This window comes from Bos grunniens, chromosome 4, assembly GCF_055505025.1.
Source record: "Bos grunniens cultivar Pamir isolate PY7600 chromosome 4, Bosgru_T2T1.0, whole genome shotgun sequence".
In the NCBI taxonomy this organism is placed as follows: Eukaryota; Metazoa; Chordata; class Mammalia; order Artiodactyla; family Bovidae; genus Bos; species Bos grunniens.
Window position 1 is genome coordinate 58,361,879 of NC_141168.1, and position 15,059 is coordinate 58,376,937.

Below are 15,059 nucleotides of genomic sequence, written 5' to 3' on the forward strand. Positions count from 1 at the left end.
GAGAAAGATAAGTGGACATTACAAAAATACTCCGCAATCCAAAAGAAGAAAACTAATTTTAAAAAACGTTAACAAGCAATCTCTTTTGAAACTGCCTTGTTCCAGGCAACAGGGAGAAGTATTTTAAGTCTCTAACTGTACTTTCAAGTTTTTCGTGAGATTTAAGAACACCCTGTATTGATAAAGCAGGACTAGCAGACATGAAAAGAAAACAGTTTGGAAATGTAAAAGTATACTTGAAAAATGACAATATAGTAACTACCACATTTTAAAAGAACTCAATAAGGAGAGCAAACAAAATACCTGATGCCATGGAAAACAGACTCAACGTATTAGAAGATTCATATAAGAAATCCTTCCAGTATCAGAGTAAACACTTAAAAAGATAAAAATTATTAAACAATAGATAAGAGAAGTAGGGGATTGATGTAACATATATACAATAGGAATTTTAGTATGTCTGAATAGAGCAGACAGATTAGAAGCCAGAAGAGAAAAAAATTTTTCTTGAGATGAGAAACAACTTGATTTTTCAAATTGAAGGGCTCAATTATATTGTAAATATTAATGAAAAAAAAATTTACAGTTAAATACTGGTACAATTTCCGAATTTCAAAGAAAACTTTCTAAAAGCATATTTTATCAGACAGAAAAAAAAAGGCAACTTTCCCACAATGGAAAGTTTCCCACAGTGGGTTTAGCATCAGCTTTTACCCTATCTACAGTATTTAAAAACTAGACAACAAAGAAAGGTTGAAAGAGTTCTGAGGAGAAAAGCTGTGACCCTAGTCAGGTTTATGATAATGGCAACGGATCCTCTCAGATATATAGGAACTAATAAAGAGAATAACCCATATCTCCTTCCTCAACCAATTACTCAACATTTATCAACAGCTGAGAATAGCCTGAACACAATTTCAGTAATGAGTACAACAGAAGTGAACATTAAACAGTGAAATGAATAGGACTAGAAGTAAATTGAAATGATTTCAGTTGATGGATTTCTGATCCTTACATTAAGAAAAAGAATTTAAAGAGAAGATGAAGAAGATACATGAATAAGAAGCTGAACTTTAAGTCCCAGATTATTTAAAACAAAACTATAGGTTGAGGGAGGGGCACTACAAGGAAATAATCACATAATAAATATCTCCAGTATTCTGGCCTGGAGAATTCTATGGGTTGTACAGTCCATGGGGTCACCAAGAGTCGGACATGACTTTCACTTTCATTTCGCTTTCAAATATCTCCTATTTTACAAGAAAAGAAAATATATAGTTTCATTCCTAACAATAACATAGAAACATCAATTTTACAATTAAGTCTTTCAGAATTTAAAAGCATATTTAAAAGAAATATAATGAATAAGAGAAAGGACTTTGGTTTCAGACAAACCAACCTGGGTGTGAGGCTCAGCTGTCACAAATTACACTATGTGAATTTGCATAAAGTATTAATCTCTTTAAGCTTCAGCTGAATAGGAATGATAATCATTCTTTATTATAGAATTATTTTGAAGTATAACTGAAATAAAATGTGTCAACTATATAGCCCACTGCCTGTAACACGTGGTGGCTATGGAACGTTAACCATAATAAAGAGGAGGAAGACTGGATAAATTTAACAAAAGACAGGAAGAGAAAATAAAAGATAAAACGAATAGCTGAACTTAACAAACAGCAGAAACAGAAAGAAACAAAACAAAACATATCAGCAGGAATACATGTAATACTTGTAATACTTGGAGACAGACAAAATTTTTCTATTAAAACACAAAGACCTTCAGACAAGTTTTTAAAAATACACATACTCTATATGACATTTTACAAAAATACATATCATTATTTACTCAACAAATATTTGAGTGTTTACTATGTACCAGGCACTATTCCAGGTTCTGGGGATATACTAGGAAACAAAAGGCAAAGCACTGGACCAATCAGCTATAGGGGCTGCATATGTGAGTATAAAGGCCCTAACTGGGGCTGAGATGGACCTGGCTATGTAAAAAAAAAAAAAAACAAAAAAAAACAAGCAAGACAAAGGTAGATGAGTTCAGAAAGATAACTGGGAGGGTCCGGATCAGACTCTATGGAACCTTTCAGGCCTTGTCTGGACTTTGAGTTTTACAGTGAACGGGAAGATGAGTCACTGGAGAGTTCTGAGCAAGACTGATGTGATCTGACTTTTTTCTTAAAAGATCATTCTGATTGGTGAACTGAAAGCTGACTTAAGAGCAGTAAGAATGGACATAGAAAAATCAACAGAAAAACAGATGATAGAGTCCTAGATAAATCTAGGAGTGGTAGCAGCAGGAATGGTAAAAAGTAGTTGGACTTCTCTGGATATAGTTTGAAAAATTAGTCAACTGTAATTAAAAGACGCTTACTCCTTGGAAGGAAAGTTATGTCCAACTTAGATAACATGTTCAAAAGCAGAGACATTACTTTGCCAACAAAGGTCCATCTAGTCAAGGCTATGGTTTTTCCTGTGGTCATGTATGGATGTGAGAGTTGGACTGTGAAGAAGGCTGAGTGCTGAAGAATTGATGCTTTTGACCTGTGGTGTTGGAGAAGACTCTCGAGAGTCCCTTGGACTGCAGGGAGACCCAACCAGTCCATTCTGAAGGAGATCAGCCCTGGGATTTCTTTGGAAGGAATGATGCTAAAGCTGAAACTCCAGTACTTTGGCCACCTCATGGGAAGTGCTGACTCATTGGAAAAGACTCTGATGCTGGGAGGGATTGGGGGCAGGAGGAGAAGGGGACGACGGAGGATGAGATGGCTGGATGGCATCACTGACTCGATGGACGTGAGTCTCAGTGAACCCTGGGAGTTGGTGATGGACAGGGAGGCCTGGCGTGCCGCGATTCATGGGGTTGCAAAGAGTCGGACACGACAGAGCGACTGAACTGAACTGAACTGATGTAGAAGTGAAAGTATCTCAGTCGTGTCTGACTCTTTGCGACCCCATGGATTATATAATCCATGGAATTCTCCAGACCAGAATACTGCAGTGGGTAACCTTTCCTTTCTCCACGGGATCTTCCCAACCCAGGTATCAAACCCAGGCCTCCCACATTGCAGGCAGATTCTTTACCAGCTGAGCCACAAGGGAAAGTGAGAGATAAAGACAAGCCAGGAAGGGCGACTCCCAGTCTTTTGGCTGAGCAATGGGAAAGATGCAGCTGAGAAGGGAACTATAAGAGAAGCACAGATGTAGAAGTGTGATTGGGCATCCTGTCATAGATGTGTGAGATTTAAGGTACCCTTAAGGGAGAGGGAAAAAGAAGAGAGACAGCCAGAGCTTTGACTCTAGGGAAACCAGAACCAGAGGTGTAAATTTGACAGAAGTCAGCATATAACAGCATTTAAAGGCAGGAAACTAACTGCTCATATCACTCAGGAAGGGGATGTGGACTGAGAAGAGAAGAAGTCCAAGGACTAAGGCCTGGACCGTATTACTATCTTACAGATAGAGGACAAGGGGAAGAACCGAGAAGTGGATGGAGAAAGAATGGCCAGTGGAGTAGAATAAAAACCAGAAATTGTGAGAGGTCTTGGAAGCAAAGAGGAAAAAGGGAGAGAATAAATGACAATGTCAAACGCCAGTAATAGGTGAAATAGGACTGAGAAGTGACCATTGAGCTTAGCAGTGGGGAGTTTACTGGTGACCTGGACATGGGTGGACTGGTGGAGTAGTAGATGAAACTCTAAAAGACAGGGTAGAAGAGACAGAGGGAAGAGAAAAACTGAGAAGAAAATGCACAGAACTCTTTTTAAGGAGCTTCACTATAAGAAGGAGGAGAAAACTGGGAGAATCAGTAACTCAACAGACACATGGCATCAGGAGGAGGCTGTTTTTCACTTGACGAAAGAAATGTCAAGATATTTGTTTAATGATGCAAGAGAAGAGAGGTCTCTTGCTGTTAGAACAAAGATTTTTAAAAATTAAAAGGCAAATAAAACCAACAAATGTTAAGGTATAGCAATATAAGGTTAGACAAAGCAGAACTCAAGACAGGCATTAAATGGGATAGAAGTAAATGCATATCTGACTGATAAACTATGGAACAAACCAAAAAAGTAGTTAAAGGTACTTAATTCACCCCAAGAATTCTCCAGATGAGTTTATGCACAAGATTGTAAAGGATCACTTCTTTGGATTTAAACTGATCAAGCAATAAAAAGCAGGAAGATATTTCAGTTCATTCAGACTAGCAGAAACCTGATACTAAAAGCTGACAAGGAAGAAGAAACAAAATGTATCTCTATTATGAAGACTGATACTAAAAGTCTTAAGTGTTAATAAAATATGGGTAAATTAAATTCAACAATATATTACAAGAAAAACAGAATCCAGATAGGATGTATTCCAGAAATACAAGGATGGAAGGATGGCTCACCATAGACAATATGACTAGAATTAATCCTATTGTTATGTACAGTAGAAAAATAATTCAAATTGTCTCCATGCATGTTAAAAGAGCACTTAAATTCAGTAACATTCAGAATAGCAAAAAGTTCTTAATTTAGGCATGGAAAGGTATTACTTCAGTATGATAAAGAATATCAATCCAAAACCAAAAGCCAATGAAAACCATATATAATGATAAAATACTAGAGGCATTACTAAATAAGTCAAGAACAAGAGAAAAATGCTAACTATCACAATTACATTTTAATAGTGTTCTGGAAATTTTAATCAATGTAATATAACAAGAAAAAGACATTGTAAAAAGCATGACTATTAGAAGGAAAAAGATAAAATTGTCATTTTTGCAGTTGATATGGAGATCTAAGTGGAAAACTCAAGAGACTAAAAAGAAAAATTATTAAAACTAATGTTTTCGAAGTTCAGTAAAATGGCAGGATGCCAATGACATATAGGAATCAATAACTTTTTATAGACTAGAAAATTCTATTTTCAAAAATAAGCCACCCCTAAAATAACCTTCTAGTACATGCAAGACAAAAGAAAGCTATCATGAGCCATATGTGTAATTTTAAATAGTCTAGCTGTCAAAGTTTTAAAAAGCAGATGAGATTAATTTTAGTAATTTATTTAACGCAATATATCTGCAAAATATTATTTCAGCATGTTATCAGTATCCTAAAACTACTGTTGAGATATTTTCCATCTTTTTTCACACTAAATCCTGAAAATCAGTGTCTGTTTTTTGTTTTTGTTTTTTTGGTACTTATAGTACTTCTCAATATGGAATAGCCACATTTCTTCACTAACCATCTGTGGCCATTGGCTATTAAACTGGACAATGTAATTCTAATAAACCTAGCTATGTGCCTGAAAAAAATGTGTAGGACTTACAGACTTGAAAACACCCTAACTTCTAAAGAACATAAGTTTCATAAAAAGACAAACATATGATGTATTCCTAGAAGTCTCAGTACTGTAAAGACATCATTTTTCTCCCCCAAATCATTATACAAGTTCAACACAAGCCCAACCAAAATTCCAACGACTTTCTTTTTTTTAAGAAGACTGGACAAAATGATTCCAAACACTGGAAGTATAAATGTCAAACAGTATCAAGAAAATTTGAAAATGACAAGTAAAAAGATCTGGCGTTTGTCATATCAGATACCTGACTCCTCTTTTCTCCTGTTGCCTGGTAATGTCTATTCTACCTTCTCTGTCAGTATTCAGCACTATATATAACGTATTCCTTTCCCACTTACTCTATTTGTACAAAACAAAAACAAAAAAACCTAACAGAATAAACTTAATTTTGAACATTCAAATATCTTCATAGTCATCTCTCCTTTCTCAGAAGTAATACCATGCGTTCACTTACTATCTTTCTTTCACTTAGAAAATGTCCCTTCACTCCTCCAAAAAGAAAAAGAAAACACCAACTGACAGACTATCTGACAGACTATATGGCACTAGTAGATAATTCTCTCCCTGAACTAAATAGCTATAAATCAGATTATACTGAGAAGCCCTTTTGGACTTTTGATTTACTTCTTAGCGGTCCATTGTAGGTATATGTACAAAACAGCTAATGAAAATACCTTCTACTTTTGTTAATGACACTAGTTTTCTTTTACAAATAAGGGTGATGTTGTCCCTGGGAGTAAGGCTACATGTGAAGAATGTGACACATTCAGGTATCTCAACAGAACTTCATAAAATGAGAGTGAGAAAACCAGAATGGCTTTTAGAGTATCTACAAAGCTTGTGCAGATGTAGAAGGAATAATACTGTGAGTTTAGAGGTATAAGGCATACATATCCAGTCCTAAAGGCATTTTTGTTTGGGTATCTCATACAGTAGCTGTAAATCTGGGAAAGGAAACTTGAAATCATTAAGGTCACATATTTATAACACCATATTCAATTAGGATAGAAAAGTGCAATTTCTGTCATCATGTCATAAAAAGATGTGTTTTTCTCTCAGATCTCTTATTTTACAAAAGCTCTCTATATTGTTACAAATAGGGCTGTTTTCAATCAGTTACAAGGGGCAATTCAATTACTAGATGGTTTAGTGCAGTAACTGACTCCAGACTAATTTAATTTCTTTAGGTCTCCAAAGATCAATTGATCTGATTTGTTCCATCCCCAAAGGCTGTTTAGGAAAAATTCAGACTTAAATACCTGGAAATGAAATCCAAAACCTTGGCCAATTTCACACTACTTAGGTCATCTTGCAAACTTGCAGCTAGTCTCATAAGATGCTCTTTTACCCCTCAGACCACTGAAAGCTTCTAAGTTTCATGTACATGTGAGTTCCCGGCATCAGGATGTTTACTCAGTTAAGTGGAATATGTGGCTGCATCATTATCAAGTCCGTCACCCTAAATGGCAGTCAGTCTGGGTACTTGTCTCTCATAAACATAAGTAAAACTTAAGGGGCTATTTTTATTCTAGAAGTATTTTATTAAGATTATTGAAAGTAACTTGGATGGAGTAAAACTATGCTCATCTCAGCTCAGTTCAGTTCAGTCACTCAGTCATGTCCGATTCTTTGTAACATCATGGACTGCAGTATGCCAGGCTTACCTGTCCATCACCAACTCCCGGAATTTACTCAAACTCATGTCCATTGAGTTGGTGATGCCATCCAACCATCTCACCCTCTGCCAGCCCCTTCTCCTCCCGAATTCATCATTCCAGGCATCAGGGTCTTTTCAAATGAGTCAATTCTTCACATCAGGTGGCCAAAGTTTTAAGAGTTTCAGCTTCAGCATCAGTCCTTCCAATGAATATTCAGGACTGATTTCCTTTAGGATGGACTGGTTGGATCTCCTTGCAGTCCAAGGGACTCTCAAGAGTCTTCTCCAACACTACAGTTCAAAAGCATCAATTCTTCAGGGCTCAGCTTTATTTATAGTCCAACTCTCACATCCATACATGACTACTGGAAAAGCCATAGCTTTGACTAGATGGACCTTTGTTGGCAAAGTAATGTCTCTGCTTTTTAATATGCTGTCTAGGTTGGTCATAACTTTTCTTCCAAGGAGCAAGCGTCTTTTAATTTCCTGGCTGCAGTCACCATCTGCAGTGATTTTGGAGCCCCCCAAAATATAAAGTCTTGTCACTGTTTCCATTGTTTCCCCGTCTATTTGCCATGAAGGGATGGAACCAGATGCCATGATCTTTGTTTTCTGAATGTTGAGTTTTAAGCCAGCTTTTTCACTCTCCTCTTTCACTTTCATCAAGAGGCTCTTTAGTTTTTTTTTGCTTTCTGCCATAAGGGTGGTGTCATCTGCACATCTGAGGTTATTGATATTTCCCCCGGCAATCTTGATTCCAGTTTATGCTTCATCCAGTCCAGCATTTCTCATGATGTACTCTGCATACAAGTTAAATAAGCAGAGTGACAATATACAGCCTTGACGTACTTCTTTCCCAATTTGGAATCAGTCTGTTGTTGCATGTCCAGTTCTAACGGTTGCTTCTTAACCTGCACACACATTTTTCAGGAGGCAGGTCAGGTGGTCTGGTATTCCAGTCTCTTTCTGAATTTTCCACAGTTTGTTGCGATCCACACAGTCAAAGGCTTTGGCATAGTTAATAAAGCAGAAGTATATGTTTTTCTGGAACTCTCTTGCTTTTTTGATGATCCAACGGATGTTGGCCATTTAATCTCTGGTTCCTCTGCCTTCTCTAAATCCAGCTTGAATATCTGGAATTTCATGGTTCACATACTGTTGAAGCCTGGTTTGGAGAATTTTAAGCATTACTTTCCTAGCGTGTAAGATGAGTGCAATGGTGTGGTAGTTTGAGCATTCTTTGGCATTGCCTTTCTTTGGGATTGGAATGAAAACTGACCTTTTCCAGTCCTGTGGCAACTGCTGAGTTTTCCAAATTTGCTGGCATATTGAGTGCAGCACTTTTACAGCAGCATCTTTTAGGATCTGAAATAGCTCAACTGGAATCCTGTCACCTCCACTAGCTTTGTTCGTAGTGATGCTTCCTAAGGCCCACTTGACTTTGCATTCCAGGATGTCAGCCTGTAGGTGAGTAATCACATCATTGTGATTATCTGGGTCATGAAGATCTTTTTTGTGTAGTCTTCTGTGTATTCTTGCCACCTCTTCTTATATCTTCTGCTTCTGTTAGGTTCATACCATTTCTGTCCTTTATTGTGCCCATTTTTGCATGAAATATTCCGTTGGTGTCTCTAATTTTCTTGAAGAGATTTCTAGTCTTTCCCATTCTATTGTTTTCCTCTATTTCTTTGCACTTATGACTGAGGAAGGCTTTCTTATCTCGCCTTGCTATTCTTTGGAATTCTGCATTCAAATGGGTATATCTTTCCTTTTCTTCTTTGCGTTTTGCTTCTCTTCTTTTCACAGCTATTTGTAAGGCCTCCTCAGACAATCATTTTGTCTTTTTGCATTTCTTTTTCTTGGGGATGGTCTTGATCACTGCTTCCTGTACAGTGTCACAAACCTCTGTCCATAATTCTTCAGGCACTCTATAAGAGCCAATCCCTTGAATCTATTTCTCACTTCCACTGTATAATCATAAGGGATTTGATTTAGGTCATACCTGAATGGCCTAGTGGTTTTCCCTACTTTCTTCAATTTAAGTCTGAATTTGGCAATAAGGTGTTCATGATCTGAGTCAAAGTCAGCTCCCAGTCTTGTTTTTGCTGACTGTATAGAGCTTCTCCATCTTTGCCTGCAAAGAATATAATCAGTCTGATTTTGGTATTGATGATCTGGTCATTTCCATGTGTAGAGTCATCTCTTGTGTTGTTGGAGAGGGTTTTGCTATGACCAGTGCGTTCTCTTGGCAAAATTCTATTAGCCTTTGCCCTGCTTCATTCTGTACTTCAAGGCCAAATTTGCCTGTTATTCCAGGTATTTCTTGACTTCCTGCTTTTGCATTCCAGTCCCCTATAGTGAAAAGGACACCTTTTTTTAGGTGTGTGTTCTTGAAGGTCTTGTAGGTCTCCATAGACCCATTCAACTTCTTCAGCATTACTAGTCGGGTTATAGACTTGGATTCCTGTGATATTGAATGATTTGCCTTTGAAATGAACAGAGACCATCCTGTTGTTTTTGAGATTGCATCCAAGTACTGCATTTTGGACTCTTTTGTTGACTATTATGGCTACTCCATTTCTTCTAAGGGATTCTTGCCCACAGTAGTAGATATAATGGTCATCTGAGTTAAAATCACCCATTCCAGTCCATTTTAGTTTGCTGATTCCTAAAATGTCAATGTTCACTCTTGCCATCTCCTATTTGACCACTTCTAATTTGCCTTGATTCATGGACCTAACATTCCAGGTTCCTATGCAATATTGCTCTTTATAGCATCGGACTTTACTTCCATCTGCAGTCACATCCACAACTGGGTGTTGTTTTTGCTTTGGCTCCACCTCTTCATTCTTTCTGGAGTATTTCTCTACTGATCTCCAGTAGTGTATTGGGCATCTACTGACCTGGGGAGTTCATCTTTCAGTGTCCTATCTTTCTGCCTTTTCATACTGTTTATGGGGTTCTCAAGGCAAGATTACTGAACTGGTTTGCCATTCCCTTCTCCCGTGGACCACATTTTGTCAGACTCTCCACCATGACCCGTCCACCTTGGGTGACCCTACATGGCATGGCTCATAGTTTGGTTGAGTTAGACAAGGCTGTGGTCCATGTGATCAGATTGGTTAGTTTTCTGTGACTGTGGTTTTCAGTCTGTCTGCCCTCTGATGGAGAAGGATAAGAGGTTTATGGAAGCTTCCTGATGGGAGAGAGGGACTGAGGGGGAAACTGGGTCTTGTTCTGATAGGCAGGGCCAGGCTCAGTAAACCTTTAATCCGATTTTCTCTTGATGGGCGGGGCTGTGTTCCCTCCCTGTTATTTGACCTGAGGCTAAACCATGGTGGAGGTAATGAAGATAATGGTGACCTCCTTTAAAAGTTCCCATGCAAGCACTGCTACAGGCAGTGCCCCCAACCCTGCAGCAGGCCACTGCCAACCCACGCCTCCACCAGATGCTCATCTAGTAAAATATAATTATTTTACATTTTCAGATTTTTAAAGTGCTTTCATAAATGTCATCTTACATGGTCCTCATAATAAAGTGAGCAGTGTTATGTTCTCCATTTTCTACATGAGGAAACAGACTCAGGGTAACCTCTGAGAATCACTTAGAAGTGATCTTACTTAACTTACTTACTTAAGATCTTACTTAAGTGATCTACTTAACTTAGGTAACTTCTCTAGGATCACTCAGCCAGGGAAAGGCAGAGCAGGGACTCTAACCCATGGCTTTGTCTTCATATACCATGCTCAACCCCTGACCTGAAACAGAAGATATGAGGCACACTATAAAAACACATCACTACTGCCCCACTGAACCACTGTCTTCATTTTTGCCTGATACCTGATTAGAAAGCAGAAAAAATTCACCTATTATAATCCCACCTGCATAAATCCAGTGTGAATCAGTGCCTTTGGCACTCTAGAAACAGGAGATGAGAAAGATCACACCTAAATGGAAGTAGCCTTTTTAAAACACCTCCTGGTGGCTCAGATGGTAAAGTATCTGCCTACAATGTGGGAGACCCAGGTTTGATCCCTGGGTTGGGAAGATTCCCCTGGAGAAGGAAATGGCAACCCACTCCAGTATTCTTGTCTGGATAATCCCATGGACGGAGGAGCCTGATAGGCTACAGTCCATGGGGTCACAAAGAGTCTTTGTAAATGTGGACTCCTTTGTCACCCACACTGCTGATACCGCTTTCTCACTGCTTTGGATCTTGTGGCCTATTTGCATGCCTATGTTCTACCTAATCGAAGAGTTACCTCCTTGCCATCCATTTTGCAAGGCATTTTCAACCACAAGCTCAAGTTCCTTTCCCTGATCTCAGTACCCCCAATCACTTGTCAGACTCTCAACTAACTAATCTTTTCTACTCAAATGCCTGCCCAATTTTCAGTCTCTCCTGCTGGATTCTTTGCCTCCTCACTGAGCTTCTATATCTTTCCCCCCAAAATCAAAACCACACCTTTATGCTCTGGCATTGGGAAGGATGATGGAAGGATCAGACAGATGTTGCTAAAACTTATAATAATCCTTTAATTTGAGTTGCCAGGACAGGAAAGAGAAGTGCTGAGGTCAGGACATATGACCATGTGGTAGGTAACAAAGAGTGTGACAGAACCATGTAGCAGTTGGTGGGGAAACCACCTAAAGATCTGGAGATAAAATAAATCAGAGGGCTGGTAGTTAGGGTACTCCACCTGTCTGTAAAGATTCCAGGACATATAAGAGATTAAATACACAGGATGAATAAATCTTATGATTTAATTATAAAATGGTGACTATTTTATAATTTAAATTTGCAAAGACAGTAGAATTTAAATGTGTTCACAAAAACAAAACAAAACAGAGTAAGTACAGAAAGTTGCATAGTACACTTAGGGGTACAAATAATCAGTTAGGTTGAAAAAAATCTTTTCTTTGAAAAAAAACGTTTTTTTCCATTCACATTGGGCAAATACGCATCTCAATATAGTCATTACTCATCACATAAACAGTCTCACACTGTGTGAACCATTTCAGTTAAAAATTAGGGTAAATTACAGGCACATGATTGTCACTTGCCTTAAAGGTCCAGATATCCAATAGCCTTCCTATTAAATACAAGCATTCTACGCTGTAGATAAAATATGCACTTTGATTTAAACTGCCTCTTTTTGCTTCAGAATTCCAAGCTACCTTTATAGTCTTTATGTTAGCAAATATATCCACTTCAGAAGGCAAAGGCTATTAAGATTCTATTTTCTCTGTGGATTGCCACTTAAGACACAAAGCTTAATATCATCAAGAGGACTGAGTCTTTGATAACAAACAAGCCCTATTTTTTGCAGTTGAATTAATGTCCTGTTCAAAGAAACCACTTCACTCAGAAATGGAGCATAGAATAGATTCAACTGCAGCAACTGTCAGAACTTCAGCAGTTGCGTATCTGTAGGGTTTATAACTGGACGTGAAGGTGGGGCAGAGAACGGGAGACTGTACAGAGTACTGGAGACTATATACAGTAAAGTTATGTCTCTTTGGTGTTGCAAGGAGTGTGCTCTTACAAACTAGTACTTTTCTTTATCTTATCAGGGCAAAAAAGTAAACAGAAAATTCTCATTACCTCTCAATGTCCGTGAGCCTGGAGGAGTCCCGGAATCCTTTGGCAAAAGGGTTACTATCTATTTTCAGCTTGGTTATCTGGAAAGGGAAGATGAGTAACAAAACAGTGTCATGTCTGTGGTCAAGGAAACAAAATCAGAAACAAAAAGTTTGTTCATTTTCCATCATAGCACCCCAAGAATGTCTAAGAATATCTTAGTGTCTCTCAGTATTGTGATAAAGGTTGAAATTGCTAAAGAAATTCACAAATTTGGGTGAATTGGTCAGAGAAGGCATCAAGGAAAAGGAAGTATTTGAGGACAGAGTATCTGTTCCTAAAACAGGCTGGAAGTCAATAAATAGAGACAGTTAGAAATTGGGGCCTTTTATGAACAGTGTGCCTGATGTGAGAAGTATTTAAGAGCAGTGAAAGGCTAGAGCTGGACTAGGGAATGAGGAAAGTGTCCAGAATTGGACAATACCCGCCAGCATTGGTGGGTAAAGGGAATAAAAACAAGAATGTTGCCTCATGCTGACTTGACAGCCTCATTTGTTAATACCATGGGCACCTATATATACCACAATAGACACCCCAATAATAGCTTCCTGTTCAAAACTGTACTGAAAAATATGACATAAATACATGATATAAACTTTTCAGCATATAAATTTACCCCATTCCCCTTACCATCTGACCAAATTAGAATCAAATTAATGGGTCTCCAGACTCTACGCTTATATGGAAAAAAGTATTGCAAAAAAGATTCTTATTTCCTAATAAGAATCATAGTCTGAAGTATTAAGTGTCTATGCTGTGCTAGCCATAATTCCCACAGTACACAATATTAATGTAGAAAGATCCATTAAAACATATGTACTTCATGTTTCAGAAAAAATATATTAGGTACAAAGAAAATAAGTAAATAAAGGAAACACTAATTAAAAGATACTTGACTTGCAAAATTCCTGAGTATTAGAGCTAAAAGGCATGAAGGAGAATGTAGGACACAACTAGTTAGTATCTGAGTTAGAACCACCCTTTAAAGAGAGTCATAGCTCATTTGTGTCCAAATGAGAGCCCACATTCATCTTTGCAGAGAGAGATAAACACACACACAATAGTCTTAACCTGAAAAAAAGTTAGAGGTTGAGGGAGGCATGCCTTCCTCTTTCAAAGTAAATAATAAACACAATTAAAAACAGAACAACAATCAACAACAGTTTGAAATACTGTTTTGCCAATACTTTTCCTTTGATCAGAATGTATCTACTGTTTACTTTAAACCATTACCACCTGAAGAATTGCTTTATTCATTACAAAAGAAAATCATTGTTTTTCTTTCTCAAGTTTTCTCAGTATGTGCTATTCAATGTGGAAACTACAAAAAGCTATATACCTCACTCAGAATAGAACCTCCCACACTGTCCTGGCCAGAGAGATGCTACTTCTCTATCATTAATATTGGCAAGTTGTAAGATTGATTCTTTGATAGTAGTTTTTTTTTCTTATACAAGTTATTTATTTTGATTTTCTAGCATATTTTATTTATTTATTTAAATTTTATTTTTAAGGACACTTGGCAATACCTCAGAAATTCTTATTTTTAGCCTATGACATTTACTCTAGAGCAGCCAAAAATAAAATTGCTAATTTTCCTTTTTAGCTTAGTTAATGGAAAATGGTAAACAGTGAAGAAAATAACCTAGATAAGTAAGAAACCTGTTCTTACTGGACAGCAACAGGACTTTAAGTGTGCATAGAAAGAAATATACAGGAACTTCTGAGGTTGTCCCTAATATATGGCCATCAATAGTTTGTAGAGAACCTCTCTCACACTCAGCCACCTCTTTAATTAAGGGCATGGATTTCTAAAGGGTGACTATTTAACTATTTTAACTATTCTTTTCAGACTAGGATTTAGTACTGAAGGTCAATTTTCAGGGCAAAGGCAAAAAATTTTGTCTGAAATAAATTATAAACATCTTATAAAGCCCAAGCAATCAATATATTCTTGGATTATAAATTATCAACAAGATTTCTGAATTCTCAAAGACAGGATTTTTTTCATCTCTTTCTACTGAGTAATTATAAATGAAAATGTTTCAGATTTCTAAATTGCTTTATAGTTCATGAAAACACTTTCACAATAATTCATCAACAAAACTGAGAACATGCAGTTCCTAAAATTCCACGGAGCAGGCAAAGGGATACACAGCCGACCAGAAGTGGAAGTCATGTAAGTGTTACTAAAGAGGGTGGCACTACATCCACTGCAGTCAGTGACGTTAGGGGCGAACCAAACCCAGAAATTTTCAAACTGAAACTGTGAGGTACATGAATAAAGTTAAGGCTCCTTTCAAGTTTAGTCCCTACAAGCTCATTTATAAGATTAAAAAGTGAATGGATTTGCCAGTGGATAAAATTTTCTGAAGACAAAAGCAAATAATATCTGATGG

General features: G+C 37.5%; 1 protein-coding gene across 1 annotated transcript in view; it reads right to left on the bottom strand.

The window, feature by feature from the left end:
- TBX20 (T-box transcription factor 20) overlaps window positions 1-15,059 on the bottom strand; it is a 46,757-nt gene that overhangs the window by 11,531 nt on the left and 20,167 nt on the right. Inside the window, exon 6 of the mRNA XM_086396526.1 lies at window positions 12,625-12,701. Within this exon, the coding sequence (XP_086252652.1) occupies window positions 12,625-12,701 (77 nt within the window). The remainder of the gene's footprint in view (window positions 1-12,624; window positions 12,702-15,059) is intronic.